This window comes from Herpailurus yagouaroundi, unplaced genomic scaffold (genome assembly GCF_014898765.1).
Source record: "Herpailurus yagouaroundi ecotype Mexico unplaced genomic scaffold, PumYag 192, whole genome shotgun sequence".
Lineage (NCBI taxonomy): Eukaryota > Metazoa > Chordata > Mammalia > Carnivora > Felidae > Herpailurus > Herpailurus yagouaroundi.
In genome coordinates, this window is record NW_024412423.1 from 10,840,661 (window position 1) to 10,865,615 (window position 24,955).

The window sequence follows — 24,955 nt, forward strand, 5'->3', positions numbered from 1 at the left end:
CAGTTACAACCAGTTTCTACCTTAGGAAATCCCAGTATGAGTAGTTGATGTACACAGATCACAATCCAGGGTGTGGAGTACAAAAATCATCAGTAACTCCCTTTGAGAGGAGTAAGTATAAATTATATTTTCTAAAAAATTGGAACCACAGAGTGCCAATCTCAGCCTTAAAAAAATAAATAAAGTCAGCACTGTATTAAAATAGATTTAATCATATTTGTCTGTGGCAAAGAAAATTGCTTCTCATGCCTATAACCATATCCCCTTTGGCTTCATGAACCATCCCGGTGGCAGTAAATTGTGGTATTGTCAACAAGAGATTAAGCTTTTCCGAGCATGACAATCTCAAGTTCAAAAAATACCCTTGGAGAATATGACTGCAGTCTTTCTTTAGTGCGAGTCCATGTTAGGTGATAGTTTATGTTGTACCATGGTAACTTCAGTGAATATAAATTATACACAAATATGTATGTATGAGTGTGTGTTTGTATGTATATATCCCATGTATATAAATACGACCTATGTATAACATGTATGTGACACACATATACAACATATATGTATATGTTAATATGTAACGTTCACTCTGTGTGCCAGGCACCAAGCCTTTGGAGTTTGTGTACATTATCTCGCTTATTCTTTAAAATAACCCTGTTGGATCCTGTTGTCTGTACCCATTCTGGAGGTGAGAGTCAAGGAAGAAAGTTAAGTGGCTTACACTTATCTTGTTCCAGTGCCTAGTAAGCAAAGAGTGCACCTCAGCTCAGGCCCTCTGATTTCAGGACCAGATTCTGTTTTGCATCTGCCTGTGTAGGCAATTCCTGTAGCCCATTCCCAGCGGCATTGACCTGAGGAAGACTTTCTTACAATTCCGTCTAACAACACGTGGTGATACACAGGTCATCGAAGTCAGTACCTGGTACTAAATTTACGACATGAAGAAAAGAGCAGAAAGAACGCTGACAATTTGTCAAAGCTACTGTCTTTGAAAGAATTACTCCATTTTCTCAGTGTCCTGTCGTGGCGAGCCCCAGTCACAGTATTCCACAAACAACCATCACAGTTCCTAAGCAATTGCTGAGGATGCCCTTTTCTGGCTTGTACTGGCAAAGGGGAGAATCGAATTTTCGAATGACCGAAAGAATGTAATCACCGATGATCTTCCTAAATCATTTTCAGCATAAAACTGAATGTAATTTATTCCCAAACCGTCTGAATAATCATTTCGTGTTCCTGATTTCATTGGCTTATCTAAAACCTAGCAAGGAATTTTCCATCCCCGGGGAAAGGCTACCTGTGCTTTTGGTAGAGCTTGCCAAAGAAAAGGAGGAAGGGATTGCATTGCTGTTCTGAGACTCTAAGTAAATAATTGGGCCCCTGGCATTCTTTGTGTCGGGAAATGCTGCTTATGTGTGCCAGCTTCTCTGTTCGCCTCTCGCAGTGGGTTTCTTGTAATCGTGAAGCCATCAGGACCAAAGAAGCGCACATGTCCTTTCTGGGACTGGTTGGGTGATGCTGTGGCCTACTGGACTGGACTAGAGGAAAATATGGAAATCGGGGACCTCGCAGAAGAGCCACGTCAGACGTTTGCCTCACGCTAGTATCAGTCTTCAGGCTGTTATTTCAAGCTGAGAGGCCTTTTTAATGACCCGGCGTACGGCTCTGAGCAGGGCAGCCCAGCAGCGCCTTTCGGAGGGCACTCCTCCCCAAGTGGAAGGCATCGAGGCCCTTTAGAACCACGAGTCCTCCTCTGCCCAGCCGTCCCGCATCCGCCACAGGCACTTATGTAACAGGTAACCTGTGGAGATGCTGAACTTGGAACCGCTACAAGGCTAATATTTTCACAAGGAAGACTGTTATTGAACATTTTTCTAATGGATTCAGCACATGCAGGTTTTTCTGCATCAGGCAGGCACTTGAGTGTGCTCCGCTTTTGTTTCTTCAGTAAATACTGCTGGAAAAGATAGAACAGAGGAAAATTCCTCCCTTGGTTTATTTTAGTTGCCCTCTGCCCCTCATATAGATTCTCAAAGAAGGGGCTCTACGTGACTCCCAATTTGTGTCCTTTTTCTCGCAAAAATTACCTTAAAGACTCCGGTACTGCAGGGCAGCCGGCAGATTTTAGCGGTCTCCTGGAGTGATAGATCTTGGGGTGATAAGAATTGATTTTCCTCCTCTTGACACATGAAGTCTCAGAGGGTGCAATTATTCCATTGCCTGATCGTACGGAGCAGCGCTAGCCACAGGGAGCACGGAGGTGAAAACTGCAGGGAAACTCCCGGAAAAAGCGGGGATGTCCTCCAGTCGGCCTGCTTTGCTGTCCCTGGAGAGAGTTGTTGCCGGCCAAACAGTAGAGACAGAATTGTCTCATGTCAAAGCTACCCTGTGTCACGGGCGCTGTTTTATTTCACCACGAAGGCTCTGAGGGTCTGGCCCACGCTCCCAGCAAAGCTGTCGTGCCCTCAGCAGTTTGGGGGCTTCAGCCCATTCTGCACCGGTCATTGGTTCAGTGGGTTTTGTGTTCCTTGTGACCGTTGTGTTTCTGAGTCTCCCCTGTCACTTTTGGTAAGGACATCCTGCTGTGAAAACAACCTCCCTCATAGCACTCAGCGTGTACCAAGAGCACCTTTGTCTACACTGGGTGCATTCTGCATTTTATTTTTTGTGTTTATTTATTTATTTTGAGAGAGCGCAGGGGAGGGGCAGAGAGAGGGAGACAGAGAATCCCAAGCAGGCTCCACACCATCAGCTCGCAGCCTGACACAGGGCTTGAACCCACGAACCATGAGATCATGACCTGAGCCGAAATCAAGAACAGGATGCTTAACCAACTGAGCTACCCAGGCACCCCGCATTCAGCGTTTGAAATGTTGGCCCTGACACAGATCAAAACAAAATAAAACAAAACAAAAAACAAAGGGATAGAATGATCAGGGACAAGTTTTGAAAAAAAGGAACAGAGCAGCAATTCCTACAGCGATAGGCATGCAGGCAAGAGGCTACATGCGATTGTTTTTCCACGATCGACTTGAAAAAAGCAAAATATTCTGTGGACTTGATTGTTTCACTGTCACCGGATAGAAATAAGAAAACAACACTCAAAGTACTGAGATTGCAGACAAAAGCAAAATAGAAAAATGTCTGATTAGCCGAAGCACCCATCCGCTCTCCAGGGACTGATCTTTGAAACAGCGTAAGCAACACAGAGCTCCATAAACCCACAGACTGATGGGCTGTTAATTGTGCTTTCTGTGACCCAAGCGTGCAAAATGAGTGTGTCCATTACGGATTCAGGGGTCATGGGTCAGTGAGTGGCTGCGGATACTCGTACTGAGTAGACAGATAGCAGAGGCCTGGAGAACAGCGGCTCCGTGTCTGATCTTAAATCCTAGCCCTGCCATTTACTAGCTCAGGGGTCTTGGAGACGTTTATTATTATTTTTAAATAGAAAAGATCTCTCTGGACCTCAGTTTGTTCATCTCTAACATGGAGATAAAAGTGGTTTATTTGCCAGGGGGCAAAAAGCCGCATGAACACTGCCCGTTGCTTACACATAGTAGACATTAGATAAATGTTGCTTCTTAGGATTATTGGGTATCTTCCAATTTCCTGTTTTATTGATCTCAATATTGTTCAATTGACTTATTTCACCATAAGTAAAACATAAGGGAAACTTGACACTGAATTATTTAGGCCTTAACCTGTTTAACAAGTTCTCGGATACACTTTTTGTTCACATTTTACCGTCTCTGGATTCTGCATTTATCTTACAATATATGACACCCTGAAATTGTGGCTGGCCATTTTTTTACATTTTAACATCTCAAAAACCAGACTGAATTCTACCTTTGATAGTATATTAGATTCGATGATCTCTGATTGCAGAAGAGGGTGCCTCCTTTGGAACTTACAGTCATAATGAAAACTGTAGACCCTTTACTGATTGAGGCCAACAAGAGACCTGTGGAACGCTTTGCAGTGACATTTTTTTATTAGACTTTGTCCAGCAAATCTCATAAATTACATGTATTAATTGCCCCATGAAACGACCTGCATTGCCTTTAACAACACACAAAACGCCCCAATAAAACAGATTACCAAAAGAGCAGAAAATCCCCAGAAGAGAAAACCAGGACATGAAGGAAGTTTTCAGTCAATAGATAAAAACCGAACGTCTAGATGAGTGTGTGGGCGGCTGGGTAGAATGTTAAGTTGGAGAGGCATTCTGTACAATGGAAATAATCCAGAAGGGCCTCTCAATCCTTACAACTTCACTGGATGTTCTCTGAAAGCAGTGAATTACGGCAAAATGAAAATCAGAAATGACATTTTTTAAACACTTCCCTGACACACACAACACACAACACACACGCAGGCGTGCGCAGAAAGAGAGCGCTAAATGTCTAAGAAGAGAGGTGGCCCTCACTGCATATGTATATTTAATACACATGTATCTCATAAGGCCCTTCTCAGTTGGAGAAAATAGCTGTATTTTTTCTCCTTACTAGATATTGGTCGAGTAAGTCACTCTTTACGTTATAGTCCCATCGATTTCTGCTGGCATGTTCTCCCGAATCAGAGCAGAAAACGGCATTTTCTCTGAGACTGGATGCTGACCATGCTTTTACCCAAACCCGGGAATTCAAGACCTTTTGTTTTCATGAAGTTTATCAAACAACAGGCTGATTCTGTAGCTTCTTGTTAAAGTAAATTGCCCACTACCAAACACAAAACTGAAATTTGAGGTGCTGGGCAAAGACCTGCCTTGTTCTGAACAGTAGAATAATGGTTCTTCCTTTATATAAGTCTTGTGTCTTGAATTGGAATGTAATTATAAGGGAGAGTTATCCATGGCATCAGAAGAAAAGAAGGCAGGTTATCGAACAACGTGGATTGAATCTGACTTGAAAGACCATCAGGAGCCAAGGCAGCTCTTGCCTTATACAGACCGTGGCCTGTCTGCCCAGATTTTCAAGCCCCTGCAAAGTCGAGGTGTCCAGATTCTTCTCCCTATTTTTACAGGGGAAAATGTCTAGTCGTATGAAATGCTATATCCTATTTTCTACAACCCTATCATTAATATAGAAGAATAGACTTCTCCACTATGCTATTAATTGAGTCTGAAAAATATGAAAATGTGCCTGACGAGAAGGTACGCATAGGATATTTCTGACTATCTTGCGTTCCCCTGAACTTTACTTGCTAAAGAAGGGAGCTGCTAGAGTATCAGAGAATATATACTTGTCTTCTTTGGCTTTCTGATTGGTAAAACAAGGGTGTTCGAATGGGATGACTCCTAAAATCTCTCCCACTCTGCCATTTTAACATCCAATGATTGAATATCATAGAGCAAACCAGGTCACCGCATACCTGAGAATGACCCACCTAGATGACAGGGCCATCTTTTTCACCAGTCGAATCACGACAGCCCGCCCTCTTGATGTTTCCATGTCTTATCCATCGACTTCAAACCAGTTGGTTATGTTTGTTAACCTGAGATATGTCCACTCACCCAGGTCTTCCAAGATCACACGGCAGAATCATCTGGCTCCAAATAAAAGTAATACCCCTTCCTCATTAGGAAAAATAAAATTGTTCTACCTTGTGCCTTTGAAGCATCACCTGCTCTGATCCAAATATCAGCCCCAAACCCCCATCCACGTTTGCCTCGGAAGACGAGGACAAGCGCTTTAGTCTACCCTTATCCAGATTGTAGCTCCCAGCCTGGCCTCCAGGGCCTTCCTTCTCCACCTCATTCTCCAGGGATGTTCAGGGTTTGATGTTCTACAAGGTCTGTCTGCTTTTGCCGCTGACACCCTGCTTTCCCTGGGTGCCCTCTTGGTAGTTTATAGGCATTCATTACATTTTTCTCTTCTTGCTCTTTAGGGGTCTTACTCTCTGCTTGCTCACATGGGAAGAGTGTGGTGGGAATATTCATTCTGTCCCTGATGTCACCAATGCCTTCATAAACAGTGCCCTGCTTCCCCCGTGAAGGGCGAAGCCCTGAAGGGGTTGGCTGTTTTTATCCAACATTCCTTTAGCAGATTAGTTGACATGTTCAGAAGGTGAAGGCAAATTTAATCCAGAAAAGTATAAAAGTTCATGACCAGTCAGAGCAAGTAACTGGAAAAAAAAACAAATCCTTTAGAAGGCTAAGGAGAGGTTCAAGGCTATTTCAAACACATGATCATCCTTTTAAATGTCAAATTCCACTCACTAAACTTCACGCTGTTGTTTTTACCACTCTCTTATTTTTTTTTTAACATTGTATTTAATTCTTCTATTTTAAAACAGTGAAATCCCATCCCCCTGCTTTCTCCTGAGGCCAAAGATAACATGAAAATACCACAAAAGACCCAGTGGGTAAAATGCAAACGGATTTTGGCAACACACTGAGCACTCTGTGTCTTTGCTCTTGAAAGGTTGTGCTCAGACATTGGGTGAATAACACAGAATAAGGGAAACCTTTACCTTTAAAACCCCACCAACATTTGGTCAGAAAAATCCAAAAGGTCCTGGTTTTATTTTGGTGAGGTTCTTCTGCTTAAGCAACTTAAGCTGTTGCCTCTCTCTGACAGCCTGTTGATTGCAAGAGGTCTGGGATTAGGAAGGCATGGTTGAAGCATTATCAACTTCAAAGGATAAGTTGCTTATCTCAGTGTCTGAGGTTTTATAATATTCTTGAACCCTAAAGACGGTGTAACAAAATAACACGAACATTGCCTTGGCATCAAAAGACTTCGATTTTGGCCCTCACTTTGGATCTGTCTAGGTGTGTGACTTTGAGGAGGTACTCAAATTTCTACAAATCAGTTTTCCATCTCTAGTGGATGTCAGTGCGACAAGAACGTTTCGGACATAAGTTCCTGCTCTTAAGAGTCTCTGAGCATTCCTCTTATGTTGACTTGAGTCAGAGAGAAGCATGGATTTTCAGTTCACAATGAATGGGTATTTTCTGCTGATAGGGTCAACCTGGTGGTATGTAAGCTTCCCAAGTTAGAAGTTTTGCTTGCCTCTGTGTTTTACTTTAGACTTATGACATGATATTCCATTAATTGCAACTGTCTGTGTGTTTATAGGAAAAAATTCTTCTTTGGCTTCTTCAGTTTATGCAAGAACAGGGCATCTCGCTGGATGAAGTGGACCAAGATGGCAACAGTGCCGTCCACGTAGCCTCACAGCATGGCTACCTCGGGTGCATACAGGTACGCAGGCTCTGCTGCTTTGAAGAGAGAAATGAGTTTATCAAGCAATGAAACAAAAAAAACTGACGTTTTGTTTACTGGAAGAAATATGTGCGTGAAGTCAGCTTTTTCCATTATAGTCAATAATAAGGAATGAAGTAGATAGAGTTGTATTTCCAGAAATCCACACAAATGTTGGCTTAAAGAGTCCTAGAAGTTTCTCCTTGAGTGTTGAAGGCTGTCAAAAGGGACTAGAGACAGAGGGCTGTGGTTTGCCCACTTGCTCTGGGGCAGGACTGAGCTTCTCAAATGCCGTCAGAAAGGCCCAGAATTGATTACAGGGAGGCCTCCGGAGGGCCATTGCTCCCCTCAGCCCTCAGGCAGGCCAGGCAGGGTCTTGGTTGGCCAGCCACTCTACCCAACAGCCTCAGGAGGCCTCATCCATGTAGCCCTACATGCCTCACAAGTATTACCATGGTCTATGTGTGCAAAGGTTTACGAAGGCTGGGGAGCAGAGCCACTGGAGAGGTGAGGAGGCTCTTCTCCCTGCCCCCCAGCCACCTGAGAGAGGATCCAGGAGGGCTGCTTAGAACACCTAGAGTTCCCACAAGAAGAGGAGTCGGAATCTTCCCCTCAGCCGAACGCTCTGTTGCAGGAACCTGAGCCAGACCCAGTGCCGCCATTGTAATAACACATGACTGAAAGCCCAGTGAGGGTCCTCAGAAGTTCGGGGCATATGTGCATGTAAAACCAGATAAACCCCTTTTCCTAAAAAATGCTAAGGCCCTGAGTGATAAAGCAAAGAGAGACAGTAACCAACGAGAAAGAGGGGTGACCCTGTGAGGGAAGGAGAGGCTTTGCATTGGAAACAAAGTTTGAATTTGGCCGGGAATTTGATGTATGAAGGCGTAATTACCAGAGTCAGACCATTCACCCCATTCGTATCGTGGACAATGACCCAGTATCTTTGGATGTGTTACCACATCTTCTTGAAATGTAAGAAAGCTCCCTCCTGACTGACAGCATATGACTGAAGGCTGTGATTAAAGAAAGTACCTTTAACCTCAATGAGTTCGCAACATTCAGAATAAGCTCGGCGCGTAGAACAGCTCGAAGGAAGCCCCGGTCTTTTTTTTTTTTTTTTTTTTTTTACCTTATTACACGTTGTTTCTTTTATTGCAACTCAATGTGCTGATTTAACAGGAACTTACTGATGTCCTACTGTGTGCAGGGTAGGTTGTCGCCAAAAGACAAAATCTGATGGGGTGCCTGGGTGGCTCAGTCTGTTAAGTGTCCGACTTGGGCTCAGGTCACGATCTCAGAGTTCATGAGTTAGAGTCCCACATCGGGCGCTCTGCTGTCAGCATGGGGCCCGCTGCAGATCTTCTGCCCCTGTCTCTCTCTGCCCCTACCCCTTTCTCTCTCTAAATGAGTAAGTAAATACATACCTATATACATACATAAATTAGAGAGAGAGAGAGAGAGAGAGAGAGAAAATCCGGGCATTGAGAACCAGTCACTTAGGAAGGTAGAAGGGACTCTACTCTGGAAATGACAGGAGAAGATCTGGAAAAGCTGTCAGTGTGAAAGGCAAGAGGTTCGTAAAAGCAAAAGGCAGAGGTAACAGCACAACGCTCTCTGGAGCGTCCGCTCTTTGGAGAGCAATGTTGAAAGGAAGTATTCCGAGTGTCTGGAGGTTTCCCCACTAATGTTGGCAAAGTTGCATCTTCTCATTTAAGGTGCCACACTGCAAAAGCAGTGATAAGAAATGAGAGCAAAGAGAAAAATTTAAATTACTCCCAGGATTTCTGGAAGATGAAAGGACTGTAGCAGGACTTTTTTTGTGGAGGAAAACAATAATTGAATAAAAACCAAAACCTTCAATTTTTCCATTTAGCAAAACCCTCAAATATTTAATCATCTTGAACTTCTTTCATCAGCTAATAAGTGACCGACAGCCAAAGAAAACCAGCTGATATCACTAATTCTGTTTGGGATCTTGGTTATTTTTCTTTTATATGTGAACAGAGGCTGTCTGTGCTTTTAGGCCATTCATCTCTCCACTTAACACAAATGATGTTTTTGGCACTAGATACCGTGGCTGTGGAAACTTGGATAATCTTGGAAGCGGGTCTGTCCACTGGGTGTGAGATTTAAAAGGGGGGAAAAAAAAAGATACAGAGAGACTGAGGGTAGGCCGGGGTCGGGGGCGATCGCAAGGGCCCTTTTGAGGTGAGGTGGAGACTGAGTATGGAAAACTGCAGAGGCCAGAGGCCGGGGGTCAAGGGAGTGGTAACAGCAGGTGTTTACAGGGATGCCCTGGGAGGGCTGCAGGAGGTGATCTGCCTGCCACTTCTGTCAGGCTGGCGGCAGTGGCTTCGGGGCACATCGGCCTTTCGTGGTGAGTGACCAGGAGGCTCCGAACCGTTAAACCAGGAGGCTCCAAAGTTCCTCATAACCCCTCAGTGTAAGCCATCTAGGAATTTGAAAACCACAGGTGTTTCGGGGCGCCTGGGTGGCTCAGTTGGTCAAGTGTCCAATTTCAGCAAAGGTCATGATCTCATGGTTCGTGGGTTCGAGCCCCGCATGGGGCTCTGTGCTGACAGCTCGGAGCCTGGAGCCTGCTTCGGATTCTGTGTCTCCTTCTCTCTCTGCCCCTCCCCCAATCATGCGCGCGCACACGCGCGCGCGCGCTCTCTCTCTCTCTCTCTCTCTCTGTCTGTCTCTCTCTCAAAAATAAATGAATGCTAAATTTTTTTTTTTAAAAATCACAGGTGTTTCTTTTGGAAGCAATAGTACCTTTGACTTATAAATCCAGAGATACATTTCTTCTTGATAGTGTCAAAGACTATGTCAGATTGTGGCAGTTGACTAATACTGATGGGACAGCTTTTCCAATGTCACCACAGTATAAATAGAAAAAAAGTTTGATTTTTTTTTAAGGTTTATTTATTTGCGGGGTGCCCGGGTGGCTCAGTCTGTTGAGTGACCAACTGGCTCAGGTCATGATCCCACGATCTGTGAGTTCAAACCCCGCATCGGGCTCTGTGCTAACAGCTTAGAGCCCGGAGCCTGCTTCGGATTCTGTGTCTCCCCCTCCTCTTTGTGCTCTGTCTCTCTCTCTCTCAAAAATAAACAAACGTTAAAAAAATTTTTTTTAAAAGTTTATTTATTTGCGAGAAGGAGTGGGGGACAGACGGCGGGGGGAGAGAATCCCAAGCAGGATCTGCGTTGTCAGCACAGAGCCCGATGTGACGCTGGGTCTCATGAACCCGTGACATCATGACCTGAGCCGAATTCAGGAGTCAGACACTCACCCGACGGAGCCACCCAGGCACCCTGATTTTTTTTTTTTTTTTTTTAATTACTGGTGTCAACCATGGTCCATCAAGTCTCTCTTCTTTACTAATGATGACCTTGGCCGGGTTCCATACCTTTCTGCTTGCTTGCGACGTAACATTGCTCCAAACCAGTTTAAAATCTCAATCTTCTATACTCTGGTTTCTCTTCAGATCGCATAAATCTTTCGCCTTTTAAAATCTCAGTCTTCTGATTCAAAGTATTCTGCTCTCCAACCCAGAGTAGACTCAGGGTTCAAGGGACTTGGCCAGGAGACAGAGGCATGATTGGCTTTGTACACCCGTCTCCTATCCCTTCCCCCATTCCTATTCTCCTCTCTCTTCTGGGCTCAGTGTTGGAGACAAGGAAGAGATAGGAGAGAAAAATCAACTGACTCTTTGCTTAACGTCAGAGGTCATGGCACTGTCCCTGAAAGCTGTCGTTGCTTCTTTGGCTCACTGTGGTTGGCCACTAATGTCCTCTGTGGCAGCCTTCAGATGCTGACCCTCTGCTGGGCTTGGTGGGTGAGGCCTCTCTGGAGCCTCCCCACTGATACCTGACGGGAGACATCTGGCCCTAGCATCACATCCTTGTCCCCCATACGCTTCCCTCTGCCCGTGTAACACCTCCCTGCTCTTGCTGCTGGAGAACCCTCTCCTTCTCTAAGCGGCATGATAGCCAGCTCACCGCAAGCCCCCTTCTGTAACACCTGCTCAATTGATGGGTCATGTTCTTGCCCAACACGTGGTGGGAGTGTGGGTTGCTTCACAGCCCCTCCAGATCATTTTTCTCGAGTTCTTTTTCTATCTGCTGCAGTCGGCTCAGCCACAGATCACGCGTGCTTCCCAAGCAAATAGGAACAGGTAAACAAAATTCCACTCTGTCCTCTTTACACGCATCCCCAACTCCTTAAAAAAAAGAATTATATTTATTTTTGAGAGCGAGAGAGACAGAGCATGAGCGGGGCAGGGACAGAGAGAGAGGGAGACACAGAATCCGAAGCAGGCTCCAGGCCCTGAGCTGTCAGCACAGAGCCCGATGCGGGGCTCGAACTCACAGACCGGACCAGGAGATCATAACCGAGCCACCCAGGCACCCCTCGCATCCCCAACTTTATGGGCCCACACACTGAAAGAGACAGAGCAGCTCACCACCACCTCTCCCTGCTCAGGAGGCAGCCTCCTGGGGACAGCATCAGGCCCGCCCCTTACAGCTCCTTGGAGGCTCGGTGGGATCCGAAGCAGTGACATTGGCTCTCAATGTCATTGAGAGCTCTCAATGACATTGGCTCTGCTGCACTTCTGTAGGCTCTGGGGAAAGTGATAGCAGCTCCTGCAACCTCGCCAGAACCTCTCTTTTGCGTGTCATGGTCCCCCCTCGCCTGCTACCCCAGCCCGCTCTGGGCTCCCGTAACTGGTTTGGGACTAACAGGAAAAGTTCCATTCGCCTTTCTGTTACAGTCCTATGAAAAAACAAAAATGCTGCAGGGGAGGTCTTAGAATGACACGTGCCTTTGCATTTTCTGACAGACATTGGTTGAATACGGAGCAAATGTCACCATGCACAACCACGCCGGGGAGAAGCCTTCCCAGAGCGCCGAGCGCCACGGGCACACCCTGTGCTCCCGGTACCTGGTGGTGGTGGAGACCTGCATGTCGCTGGCCTCTCAGGTGGTGAAGCTGACCAAGCAGCTGAAGGAGTAAGTGACCCATTCTTGCCGTGACCACCGAGACTGGCTTGTCATCACTTCGCTTAGGTTTGAGCCAGGTGCTTTGGTTGTAGCAGTCTCATGCTGGTTGAACAGGGAATTCCTAGCCTTCCTCTCTCGGCTTTTCTTCTTCTGTCCCAGGTCTTCCCGGCCAGCACCCGTGCCGCAGGTACCAGAGGCAAATTGACGTTTAAACAAACAGTGCAGAGCAAACTTCCTAAGCAGGGAACGTAAGGTGTGTGGGATGACAGACGGGCTCTCTCTGTGTGCGTATCTCCGGGGCCAACTTCTTAGCGGTCATAGAAAGAACACACAGGCAGCGTCCCCAGACTCCTGTCCTTTACGTGCTAGGAAATCATAAAGTGCCTGAGAGAGAAAAACAAAAGACAAAAAAAGCAAAAAACTAGAGATAGACCCATTTCCCAGCTTTGCAAAAGAGAAATGTGTATTTGAGGAATTACAGACAGATGATCTGGCAACCATCACCAGTAAATTTATTAGAAAAATTAAGCAGACGATTCGTGACTCTTCAGAACGCAGAAGAGTGTTTGGTCAGCGTGATGTTACTTAAAAGCTTCTTGGTCTAGACGGAGTGAGTTCTGTTCTCGCCAAGATTATTGAGCGGCTACCCACGGCTTACCTAGACGTCAGGAACCATTTGTGGGAGGTTGTCAGGATAAGCGTGAAGAGAGGGGGACAGTGGAGAAGCTGTCAGGTAGGTCTCTAGCAGGATGAAGATCAAGGTGCCGACAGCACTTTAGAGGATTAAAGTCAGACTTTGGGAAACACCAGCCGAATGACAGTTACCGTATTGGGGAGGGAATCACTAAAAATCGGAATCAGCATTCAGAGTCATGTTGACAGATTAGGAGGATGAACCCTAAAAATTAAATGTTAGGAGCAAAATACGAAGTGTTTTAAATTATTTTTAAAAACCTTTTTCCCATTGAAGAGAGACGTATGGTGGATGGGAGGCCTTACCTGATTACGGTGTAACCAGGCCACAGTCTGGCACATCCCCGGACCCTCCAGCTCTTCTCTAAGCTTGGCAAAACCTTGGTCTCCCTACTTCCCCCGCTCTTGTCTCAGGGGCCAGGTCTCTCTGTACCCTCCTGCCCTCCCTACTAGAATGCCCTCTTTAATGAAAACCCAGTTAGGTTTTCACTGGAAACAGGACTTAAAAATTGAGGATGTTTGTTGGGATGAGCGCTGGGTATTGTATTATATGTAAGTGATGAATCCCTGGGTTCTATTCCTGAAGGCATTGTTACACAGTATATTAACGAAGTTGAATTGAAATAAGTAAATTTTAAAGATTAAAAAAAATGTTTCTTTTATGTATTTTGAGAGAGGAAAAAAAAGAGCATGAGCAGGGGAGGGGCAGAGAGAGAGGGAGAGAAGGAATCCCAGGCAGGCTCCCTGCCATCAGTGCAGAGCCTGACTCGGGATTTTGTTACAGACTGTGAGATGACCTGAGCTGAAATCAAGAGCCAGACGCTTAGCCAACTAAGCCACCCAGGTGCCCCTAAATAAATAAATTTTAAAAAGAAATAAAATAAAAATTGTAATGGGAAGAATAAAGCAAAATTAAACATTAAAGGGGTTCCCTCCAAGTATCCTCTGCCCAGTTACACAAATCTCCCCAGGGGGAGGGAGCAAAGTGAGCTTTAAGAACTTCTTGTAACTGAGGGGAAAATGCCCACAAACTGACAACTCAGTAAGTTACGTTTCCATAGCGAACATCCTTGTACACATGTCTTTAGGTACATGTGTAGGTATTTCTAAAGCTAAGCTCCTAGAAAGGCAATTGCTAGAACACAGGGCATAAGTATTTAAAATGTGGATAGATGCTGCCTAATATCCTTCCAGAAATATTGTAGCAATATCCCTGCCCCCCAGTAGTGTATGGGGGGGGGCGCCATTCAGAGGAGCTTTCAAATAATCCAGTAGAATTTTTTTTTCTAAAGATTCATACTCGAAAAGACCAAAAAACATGGTCCTCAGTCTCTATACCGTGGAGTTGTGAGCTCTTCACGAGCTATAATAGCTGTTTTATTGGTGAGCAGTTCAAGGTCAGGGTCTTGGCTGCCTTCCCTGTTGATGGGCCTAGGATAAAATACACATGTATGCTAATAGATAACAGCTCTTCTGCTGTTTCCAAAGCTGAATGCTGTAGCCAGTTATCGTTAGGCCAGTGACAAGATAAAATATGAGAAGTTATGTTGTAGACCCTGGTCTTTTACTTACCATGTTCCTCAGTGAGATGGGTGAAACTAGAAGTGAAAAGGGAAGTCCACTTAGTCTAGCCACAGCACCCTATACCCTTCAAGCTCCAGGGCACCAACAACACAGAAAGGTGAAAAAGGAGGGTTGAAAAATAAGAGTTTTTCTAGTCCGAAATTTTGAGTGAGAGTGCTGAATGCCTTTTCCTACTAGAATACCTTTACTAACTCTTTATCATTATAAAGATAATTACTATTTAAAAATGGCAACCTCCAGGGGTGCCTGGGTGGCTCAGTCAGTTAAGTGTCCGACTCTTGATTTTGGCTCAGGTCATGATCTCATGGTCCATGAGTTCAAGGCCCACAGCGGGCCCTGTGCTGACGGCGTGGAACCTGCTTGGGATTCTGTCTCCCTCTCTCTCTTCCCCTCCCCTGCTGTCTTTTTATCTCTCTCTCTCTCTCTCTCTCTCTCTCTCTCTCTCTCAAAACAAGTAAATAAAAAATTAAAAAAAAATTTTAAATGGCAACCTTCAGCTCTGTTAGAAGTCCTCATGTACAAGCCTAGGTCTCCCTGGTTGAATTATGTCCTGTCCTAAAAATAAAAGATAAATTGAAGTCCTAACCTCTAGTACCTCAGAATGTATGCCTGTTTGGAGATGGGGTCTTTATAGAAGGAATCAAGTTAAAATGATCTCATAAACCCTGAGATCATGACCCGAGCTGAAGTCGGATGCTTAACCAACTGAGCCACCCAGGCGCCCCTGCTGTCTCCTTCTTTAGACAATTAAATTTTCAGTAGGTGAGTCACAGAACGAGTGAGATAAACTGAGATCACAGACTTTTCTTTTCTTAGGGATGAAATGTTAGGACTAAAACTGACCATGTCTGAAAAACAGAGTACTTGGGGAGATGGCAGGGTATCCTCGTGGTCTGATCTCACAGAACTAGGTTTAGGTGGCCAGTGGTTGTTGAGTGTGTGCGGTGACACTCAGCAAGGAGAACGCTAGGCTTCCTCAAGCCTGTATCTACAGTCTGGCGGTCGTCATAAGAACACTTGTAATTCATTCATCTGGTTCCACACCCTGGCCCATGAGAGAGTGTACCATTTTTGATGCTACCTGTATTCATTTTCTACTCCTATAAGAAATCAGCATACACCTAGTGGCTTAAAACAACACAAATTCATCTTGCAACTCTGTAGGTCTGAAACTCGAAATGGGTCTCCAGATTAAAATTGAGTTGTCTGCAGGCTATGTTGCTTTCTGGAGGCTCTAGAATGAGAGTCCGGTTGCAGAATCAGTTCCTTGTGGTCGTAGGACCAAGGTTCCCTTCTTTTGCTGGCTGTCAGCTGAGGGTCACCGCCAGCACCTAGAGACCGCTGCATTCCTTGGCTCCTGGCCCCTTCCTTCCTCTTCAGAGCCAGCACTCACAGATGGAGTCCTCACACTGAGTGCGTCTGACCTCATCTTCCTCCTCCTCACTGTTAAAGACATGTGGTTGGATGGCATAACCAATAATAATAACCTAAGATAGCCTCCCTGGTTTCCTGTCAGCCAATAACAACCTTAATTCTATCTGCAACACTAAATCTCTTTTGCCGCATAAGATAACGTATATTCTCACCTTCCAGGGATTAGAATCTGATGGCCATCCTTGGGGGGTGGCGGGTGGTCATAAAACGAATAAAGAGTTCAGTAAATACTGCTTATTCTTCTAAAGTCAGAATCAGTTGGATTTACTTTTTTCAAGTTCTCTAATTATGTTTTCTAAACAGATGTTAATTTCCGTCACCTGCGGCATTTAACTGATTTTTCTTAAATTTAAAGCACGTTCTGATACCATTTAAAGTACATTCCGCTTTTATGTCCAGAATAAATTGAGCGTTGCCATACCAGGTTTCCCTTTATGTAAGAAAATGCTAAGTTATTTCATTGTTTTTACCCCCTGTGGAAATAGTCTGCTTTTGTTGCTCTTATTCTGCTCTTTTCTGATCACTGCATTAATACAATTACTTTAAAGATTTAAACAGTGTGGAAAGAGTAAATAATACATATAAGTATGATATAAGCATATATGTTATAAGTAAAGATTTAAACAATGTGGAAAGAGAAAATAATCCATATGAGTATGATATAAGCATATATGTTATAAGTAATACATATTTTATATACAGAGAGGGATTTCTTAAAAATGTTTCTTTTATATTTCTCTCATATAAAGAAATTTATATTTATATTTATATTCTTTTGTTTCTTAAAATATAAAAAAAATTATACTACACCCACTATTTTTATAACTTCCTTTTTTACTTAATATATGTATGTATATATATGTATATGTATTTCTATATCTATATGTATCTATACATATACGAGGGAAACTTTTTCTATGTCATGGCTACTGGAATAGATCATCATTTTTAATAGCTGCCTCTATGGAAGCAACTAAATTATTCACTGAGTCTTATTGATGAGCATTTAGGCTACTTAGAGTTTCTTGCTAATGTGAATAATAAGCATCCTTTTGGGTAATTGACTGTGTCCTTCGAAGATTTCTGCACGGTAAGGACGAAGGACAGGCGTATTTGTAAGGCTTTGGGATTTAGTGCAATTTATTGCAAATTATCATGACAAAATTTATACCTACTCACTTATAGTAGTGGCCATGTATCAGAGAGCTTATGTGTCTCGCTTCACTTTTCCCAGACAGACAATGGAACGTGTCACACTGCAGAACCAGCTCCAACAACTTCTAGAAGCCCAGAAATCAGAGGGCAAGTCCCTCCTTTCCTTGCCCAGGTAATACCAGGAACATTAATGGTTAGAGTTCTTAGGTGTCTTTAGTCTCTGAGCCTTCTTTTGGACTTTAAGAAGACAAAAACAGAACGTATTTTATGTTTATAAAGAGGAATAAATATGAGACGTTACAGGGGGAAAACGCCCTGGACCTGATGTCAGAAGACCCGGCTTCATCTCTGGTTCTGCCATTTCTTCATTGTCTGACTACAGAAAAGTCACAGTCAGATTCCTTCATTTCTTCACCTGTGAAATGGGAATAAGGATGCGTAGGTGTATAAGGTTGGTGAAGATGAGAATAATGAATGCAATTGGCACAACATTGATGTGTAAACAGTAAACAGTAGACAGATCTCTCGTCATAGCGTTAGGTAGGAGGCCCACTACACTGTGGTCATGGTTACCTCTCTGGAGTTATTTGGAGATTGATGAGCACAGACATTAAGTGGTTTTTCTTATTCCAGTCCTGTCGATCTGTAAGTCGTTAGTGGCAGTGGAGGCAATCAGTGATAGGAGATCACCTCATATGTTCTTCATCATCTTTCAGTTCGCCATCCTCCCCCGCTTCCAGAAGGTCCCAGTGGAAATCTCCAGATGCGGATGATGAGTCTGTAGCCAAGAGCAAACCCGGGGTCCAAGAGGGGATTCAGGTGCTCGGAAGCCTGTCGGCATCCAGCCGGGCCAGGGCCAAAGCAAAAGATGAAGATTCTGACAAAATCCTCCGCCAGTTACTGGGGAAGGATATCTCAGAGAGTGTCTGCACCCAGGAAAAGCTGTCCTTGGAATTCCAGGATGCTCAGGCTTCTTCTAGAAACTCAAAGAAGATCCCTGCAGACAAGAGGGAGCTGAAGTTGGCTCGGCTGAGGCAGCTGATGCAGCGGTCCCTGAGTGAGTCCGACACCGATTCCAACACCTCTGAGGACCCCAAGAGCACACCCGTGAGGAAGGCCGACAGGCCCAGACCGCAGCCCATCGTGGGAAGTGTGGAGAGTGTGGACAGCGCAGAAAGCCTGCACCTGATGATCAAGAAACACACGTTGGCATCAGGACGCAGGTTTCCTTTTGGTATCAAAGCCTCCAAATCTCTAGACGGCCATAGCCCATCTCCCACCTCCGAGAGCAGCGAACCCGACTTGGAATCCCAGTGTGCCACCTCAGGGACCACTCCCCCAAGCCAGCCCTCCGGAGACCCTACTCAGCCCAGCCCTGACAGCACCGCCACCCAGAAAGTGGCCATGAGCCCCAAGAGTGCCCTCAAGTCTCCGTCTTCCAAGCGCCGGACATCTCAGAACTTAAAACTCCGAGTTACCTTTGAGGAGCCCGTGGTCCAGATGGAGCAAGCTAGCCTCGAGCCCACTGGCGAGAAGGACAGAGATAAGGGCAGGACCCCCCAGAGGACCTCTACGGGTAGCGAATCGGGGGATCAACTGAAAAGGCCTTTTGGAACCTTCCGGTCTATCATGGAGACGCTCAGTGGCAACCAGAACAATAATAACAATTACCAGGCAGCCAACCAGCTGAAGACCTCCACACTGCCGTTAACCTCACTTGGAAGGAAGACAACAGATGCCAAGAGAAGTCCCGTGAGCTCTGCTAGCAAAGGAAAGAATAAGGCGGTGAGTGCCTTTTGGAGAATATCCCATTTCTTGCCTGTGAATTCACTGTGCTGTTCCTAACACTACAGATTGCTGACCTTTGCCACCTTGAGGGAATCCCCAGAAAATTCCAAAGGGATGCATGGACAGCTAAGTCCATGTGTTCTTTAAGGAGATATGTCATATTAAAGTATATACGCTTTGCTCTTCCTTGGAAAATATGCTAAAAGAGAAAGATGAAAGAAATCACAGGAGGTTATATTCTGGTCCCCCAGTTTCCCAAAATAGTTTCATCCTTGAGTGTTAGGAGTCCTAAACTGGAAGGCATTTCTGTAAGATGAGACCACCAATCGATGAGAAATCAGGCCCTTCCTTGGCACAGATTCTGCCTCAGGAAGAGTTTGTTCTCCTCATCTGACCGGATAGTTTATCCTCAAGCCCGATTAAAGAGCGCATAAATAGAAACTCTATTTCCAAAGACTTAACTACTCCACTTTGGAATGACCTTTGAAATGAATACACCATAGGGACCTCCACGTTGGCGTTTTATGATACTCACCCCTGAGTGTTGATCAGGCTGCCATAGCAGTCTGAAGCACTTGGCAGTACATAAGGGATGGCAGAGTGTGGCGGGAACTATATCTTATAATTGCATTTACTAGAAAACCGGGGACTATAATCTGTGGTTTAAAACTGGTGAATGGGAGATATGAATGTCTTTGTAGGCTGTAGGCAATGTGTCCTGTATGCTCTGCACATGCCATGCCGTCCAAAAAATGGTACAGTAGCCAAAATGCGAAATGCTGAGGGGTAGAAGGAACTAGAATATCCATCCTGCGATCTAGAGAGTCACAGCCTGCATAATTGATACTTTGCCATATGGTAAAATTCCATTACAGTGCAGTTGAAGAACTGTCCAGATTCCTTTTGCAATACTAAAATGGAGTTTCAGTTAGTATCTAATGAATTGAACACCGATTTTAACTATACGTTGATTTCCAACGTCAGTTGCCTTTGTGGCAAAGGACTTCCTCACGTGTGTATTTCCGCGAGAAAAGTCACACCCCTGCCCCGAAGCCCACCCCCTTTGGGCTTCGTATGCCCAAAATTACCTTGCTCAAATAAGACTTTCCCGAGTAACTTAATGGGTTCTGTCACTCAGGAGTAAGAGAAGGATCCCACCAGCTCCCCGTGCCCCTCGAAGTATGTATGAAGCTTGCGTCCACTAATCTGCCTCCTGCATGCTTCCTGTTTATCGAGACGCGTGCATGTGCTGAGTTCCTTGCATGTTTTCAGATGATGTCTGATTGCACCTCTCTAGGAGATGTACGGCAGCTGCGTCACCCTTTCCTCTAACACGCTGACCGAAGAGCCTCTGCGTAACCGTGCACGGTACGTGGTGCTAGCGGGTGCCTTGTGCAGCAGGGCCACGCCTTTGCTTTCAGTTGCATGACCTTGTAAATGACGGTACCAGAGCACCTTTAGCAGGAGCCGAAAGGAAGAAGAAAATGCCACCTTTCCCCCCGCAAATAGAAGCAGCCAGTCTTATAAGACGGGCCTTAGGAAGGGAACCAGTGCCCTATTGGAGGGGCTTTGATCCAGCCGCAGAGAGCGGAGGAATCTACTCAGCTTACAGACGCGCTGTGTCTCCCAGTTGACTTTGGCTTTCAGGCTTTGTTTTAATGGAGTCAAGTACCAAGTAAGTCTAGAAATTAAACTTCCTGTCACGGGTGGAATGAGCCCATCTCTGATCAGAATCAGCACTGCGAAGCAGAGGTGAGGTTTGGTTTCATCGCTGATCCTCAGGCTGAAAGCGTCATCACCGTGCTTGGGAGAAGCAGGGCCCTGCCATTCTGAAATTGCGCTAGCTTAACACTCGGAACTGCCGCACCCATCAGGGAGCCAGTCTGTGAGCCCACCAGTGACACAGGGGTCTTTCTCAAACAAAATGTTTACGGTCCAAAGTGCATGGGCTGTGCACCTAAAAGGATCATGTCCGAAGGTCCCCGGCGGCTCAGGCACTTCCCTGGGCCAAGTCCTTCTGCATCGGGCCTTTATTTCCTCCCGAGGGAATGCACACCACTTCCTGACAAAGCAGGAAATGGAAAAGGAGAGTGGTCCAGGGTGAGTGCATGTAACCAGTGCCCTGTGACTGGCTTCTCTCGGAAGTAACCCCCAAATTCATCAGAAGGGAGACTATCGCTTGTAAAGCACTCAAACTTAATTTAATTTAATGACTTAAATTAAAGGAACACAATGGCACCTCCTCCAGCACCCTTCCCAAACCCTCCACAATGTTTGGTGAATGTATGCCTGTTTGTACGTATAATGATAAACAGGGGCGCCTGGGTGGCGCAGTCGGTTAAGCGTCCGACTTCAGCCAGGTCACGATCTCGCGGTCCGTGAGTTCGAGCCCCGCGTCGGGCTCTGGGCTGATGGCTCAGAGCCTGGAGCCTGTTTCCGATTCTGTGTCTCCCTCTCTCTCTGCCCCTCCCCCGTTCATGCTCTGTCTCTCTCTGTCCCAAAAATAAATAATTGAAAAAAAAAATTAAAAAAAAATGATAAACACACACGAATAGGGGTGTGTTTGTTGTTGTGAGGGTAAATTTCAGGTCAGAATACCAAGGTGCAAGAAAGGTCGTTCTCCTTTTTTCCCCCCCTTTAAATCAAATGTAATCAGGCTGGAAGAAAGGTAAATCCCCATCATTTCAGGGAGTGCCCCTAGGGGTCTCACTAAGTCAGTGTATTGAAGGAAGCACCTTAGAGCTTGGGTATTAACTGGTCACCACCATTCAGTTTGGGTCAGACTCGCATGTTGCCTGAGTCTGGGCTGCTTCTGTCCACAATGGAGCAGGGAATCGTGGCCAGTGCTGAGAACCCATTGCTTACTGGCTTTTTTCTTTTCCTCTCAACCCATCTTCCCCACTCCTATACCCTTCTCAGTCCCATATGAGGTCCAGTGTGTCTTCTGGTGCCTGGAAAATTCTGCTTTTGTCATTAAACAGAAGTCACCAACGATACCCTCAGGAAAGGCAGCACGAAGACTTGGCAAACTCTTGGGAGAGAGAAGGAGAACATCTCTCCTCTCTTACAGGTTCCTCCAGTGCCCGGAAACAAGACAGTTGGTATCACAGTAGAACCATCCTGCCAGAAATATTTCATCCTGCCTTTTCACAAGCAAAGGAGCAAAGCCGAGCAGTCTTCTATACTATAATTATAAAAACGCCTGGGTGGCTCAGTTGGTTACGTGTCTGACTCTTGATTTTGGCTCCAGTCATGATCTCACAATCTGTGAGTTCAAGCCCCACATCGGGCTCTCTGTCAGCACAGAGCCTGCTTCAGATCTTCTCTCTCCCTCTCTATCTACCCCTCCCCCGCTTGCATATGCAAAATAAGTAAAAACATTGAAAGAAAAAAATCAGAGCACAAAAGAGGTTTTAGGGCTACTCAGCTGTCTGACACTAGGGTACCACTTTTGTACTCCGTTTAAGAAACAGTCCTTCGGAAGGTTCAGTCTTGAACCTCAAACTCACTGGCTTTACATATTAACAGAGCTTGAGTGCAGTGATCAGCAGAAACCCCAAAATAAAAATATTCAGTGTATTTTATTAAGTAAGCATCCCTTACTGACCCCTTCCCCTCCCTACCTTATAAATTAAACTCTCCTCGATCATGGTTGCAATTTAGCATGTCTTCCGTAGAAAGTGAAAACTCACCAGTTTGCTCAGGCTGGAGAGGAGAGGTTTCTGTGACTCACTCATACTTACAGAGGCAGAGAGAACAAGGCCGGAGTTCACTCCTTAGATAAAGTAAGTATGGATAGCTGTAGTTGAAATGAAGCTTCCTCAGAGAAATGAAATAGCATGAGATTGTGAGCATGAAAAACACCTAAGTGACTCTAATGCTTGCTCCATTTTGCCTTGGGGACCATAGAAAGAACATCCCACAGAAGGACGCAATATGGAAAGAAACCCAAGTGTTCATCCATCAGGGATGCCTTCAAATCTTGGCCCAAGAGTTTGCTTGAAGGCTAAATGACTCCTCTCGGGTAGCAGGGATTCCCCAGGATTATATAACTTTGGAAACCACTGGGGGTCATTGGGTTGGAGTTGGTTCCAAACATTATGCCCCTGAACAGCCCTATTGCGGTGTCCCCGGAGAAAGAGTGGGGGCAGTGAGACCTAGTTCCAGGCAGATGTTGGAACCACATTTTAGTTCCTAAGAAACATCTGTTTTTCCTGGTAAGAGAAAAATACGGGCAATAAATGCATTTTAAAGAATATCACCTCTGTATGGTAGTTCTATTTACTATTTATTTTTCTAAATTGGTCACAGCTTGATAGCAAAAAATCTAAATTTCTTTTCAATGTCCTTTAAAAGTAGATTCAACTCCATTACTTTGGACAGCTTTCCCAGTGTGTTTTCAACTGCAGAGGATGACTTTGTTTATAACAAGCAGATTTATCTTTACTTTTCCTTATAAAGGACAAGTTGGTTTTGAGTTATTACAACTCCAAGGGAAAGTTTGCAATTATTTGTCTTAAAATGCCAATAAGACATTCATTTCCCAGACTTTAAGTCCATGTGAGACGTGTAACACAGGAAGTGAGATTTGATTCCAGCTACCAATAGGCAGAGAGCATTATCCCCTGGCCGCCATCAGTCACACCCCCTGTGACCACAGTGACATTGTGGCCTGGAACCCTAGTCGTAGCACCAGCACGAGAGCAGACTTGTTAAAAAAACATTAAGTAATGAACACCATTAGTGTTCATTTTACTGCCAAGGAATTAGCCACCCCGGGAATTACACATCCAGAACCAAGAGCTAGTATCGGATATTTTGCATCGATGTCAGCGTTGTTCGATAGCCGCTTCAGCGGGAGAGGTGTATTTGGCCTGAGACGATGTGAGGCGTGGCAGTGGTCATCTGCCGTGCCCAGAAGGAGGTCAGAGTTCAGGGAACTCACCCCCGCCAGCGCGTGTGCACGCACGCGCACACACGTGTATGTCCTTAGTGTCAGGGTATCGTGCTAAACAGAAAAATGAACAAAGATGGGGAAGCCATTGGAAAAGGAGAGGTGAGGCCCTGGCGTAAGGCTGTCCCAAGTACAGTGTACCCTCAGCCCCACTGACGAGCCCTTCCAGAGCCATGACAGACAGATGCAGTCAGCACAAAAAAGGAATCCCTGATCCTGCTGAGTAAATACACCCTTGCCGTAGTCTCTCTGAATACAGTAAATTAACCACATTCTAATCTTGTCTTGAATTTTTTAGCATAAAGTATTTACTTTTAACCCATATGCTTTTTTAAGGATTCTTGAAGGGATGTTTCTGTAATTAGTCATTGTTGCGTTACCATGCTCTCTGATACATGTTGACTGCAGAGTTCTAGAATGACTTCCCCAGGGCAGACAGAGTCTTAATCAATGTAACAGTTCAGAAAAGTTGGTTCAAGTGCTAATACTAAAAGGGGATTTAGTAGTTAGAGACATTAGCAATATTATTGCTCAAAAACTGTACTTTCCACTTCTAAGCCCTGATCTGAAGTGTGTGTTCTTTTTTTTTTTTTTTTTAAGTTTATTTGGAGAAAGAGAGAAAGAGACAGAGAGAGAGAGAAAGCATGCAGGAGGGGCACAGAGAGAGAGAGGGAGAGAAAATCCCAAGCAGGCTCCACACTTCCAGCACAGAGCCTGATGCGGGGCTTGAACCCACCCACCATGGGATCAGACACCCCACCGACTGAGCCACCCAGGCACTCCAGTGTGTGTTCATTCCTAATACACTAACTCTGGGACCTAGAGCCAGTCCATCAGTAGGAATTGATAGCAGGCCCCTGAGGTGCTTTCCTCAGCCCCAGAAACCCCTAGAACCCACCTGGTCAGCTTCCCCTTCACTCCTCTTCATGTATCCCCAGGTTCTGTGCTCCCTGCACAACTCACCCTGCACCCACCATCACCTTTGCTTCCGTAGAGTTCTTACTAGTTTCAGAGGGAAAACCCTTATTTCATACTGAAGCTTTGTCCCTGTGACTTGGAGGAGAGAGAAGACCCCCAATCTTGAACATTTCTCTAAGGGAAGGTTCTCCTTCGTATAGGCCACAGTACTGCACT

General features: G+C 45.2%; 1 protein-coding gene across 5 annotated transcripts in view; it reads left to right on the plus strand.

The window, feature by feature from the left end:
* SNCAIP (synuclein alpha interacting protein) overlaps positions 1-24,955 on the plus strand; it is a 165,158-nt gene that overhangs the window by 133,102 nt on the left and 7,101 nt on the right. For 3 of the 5 annotated variants that reach the window (XM_040444324.1, XM_040444325.1, XM_040444326.1), the window contains exons 7-11: positions 7,080-7,205; positions 12,053-12,222; positions 17,159-17,251; positions 17,796-18,864; positions 20,165-20,235. In XM_040444324.1, the coding sequence (XP_040300258.1) occupies positions 7,080-7,205; positions 12,053-12,222; positions 17,159-17,251; positions 17,796-18,864; positions 20,165-20,235 (1,529 nt within the window). Of the gene's footprint in view, positions 1-7,079; positions 7,206-12,052; positions 12,223-17,158; positions 17,252-17,795; positions 18,865-20,005; positions 20,070-20,164; positions 20,236-24,955 lie in introns of those variants that run through there. The other 2 variants (XM_040444329.1, XM_040444327.1) reach the window with 2 other exon arrangements.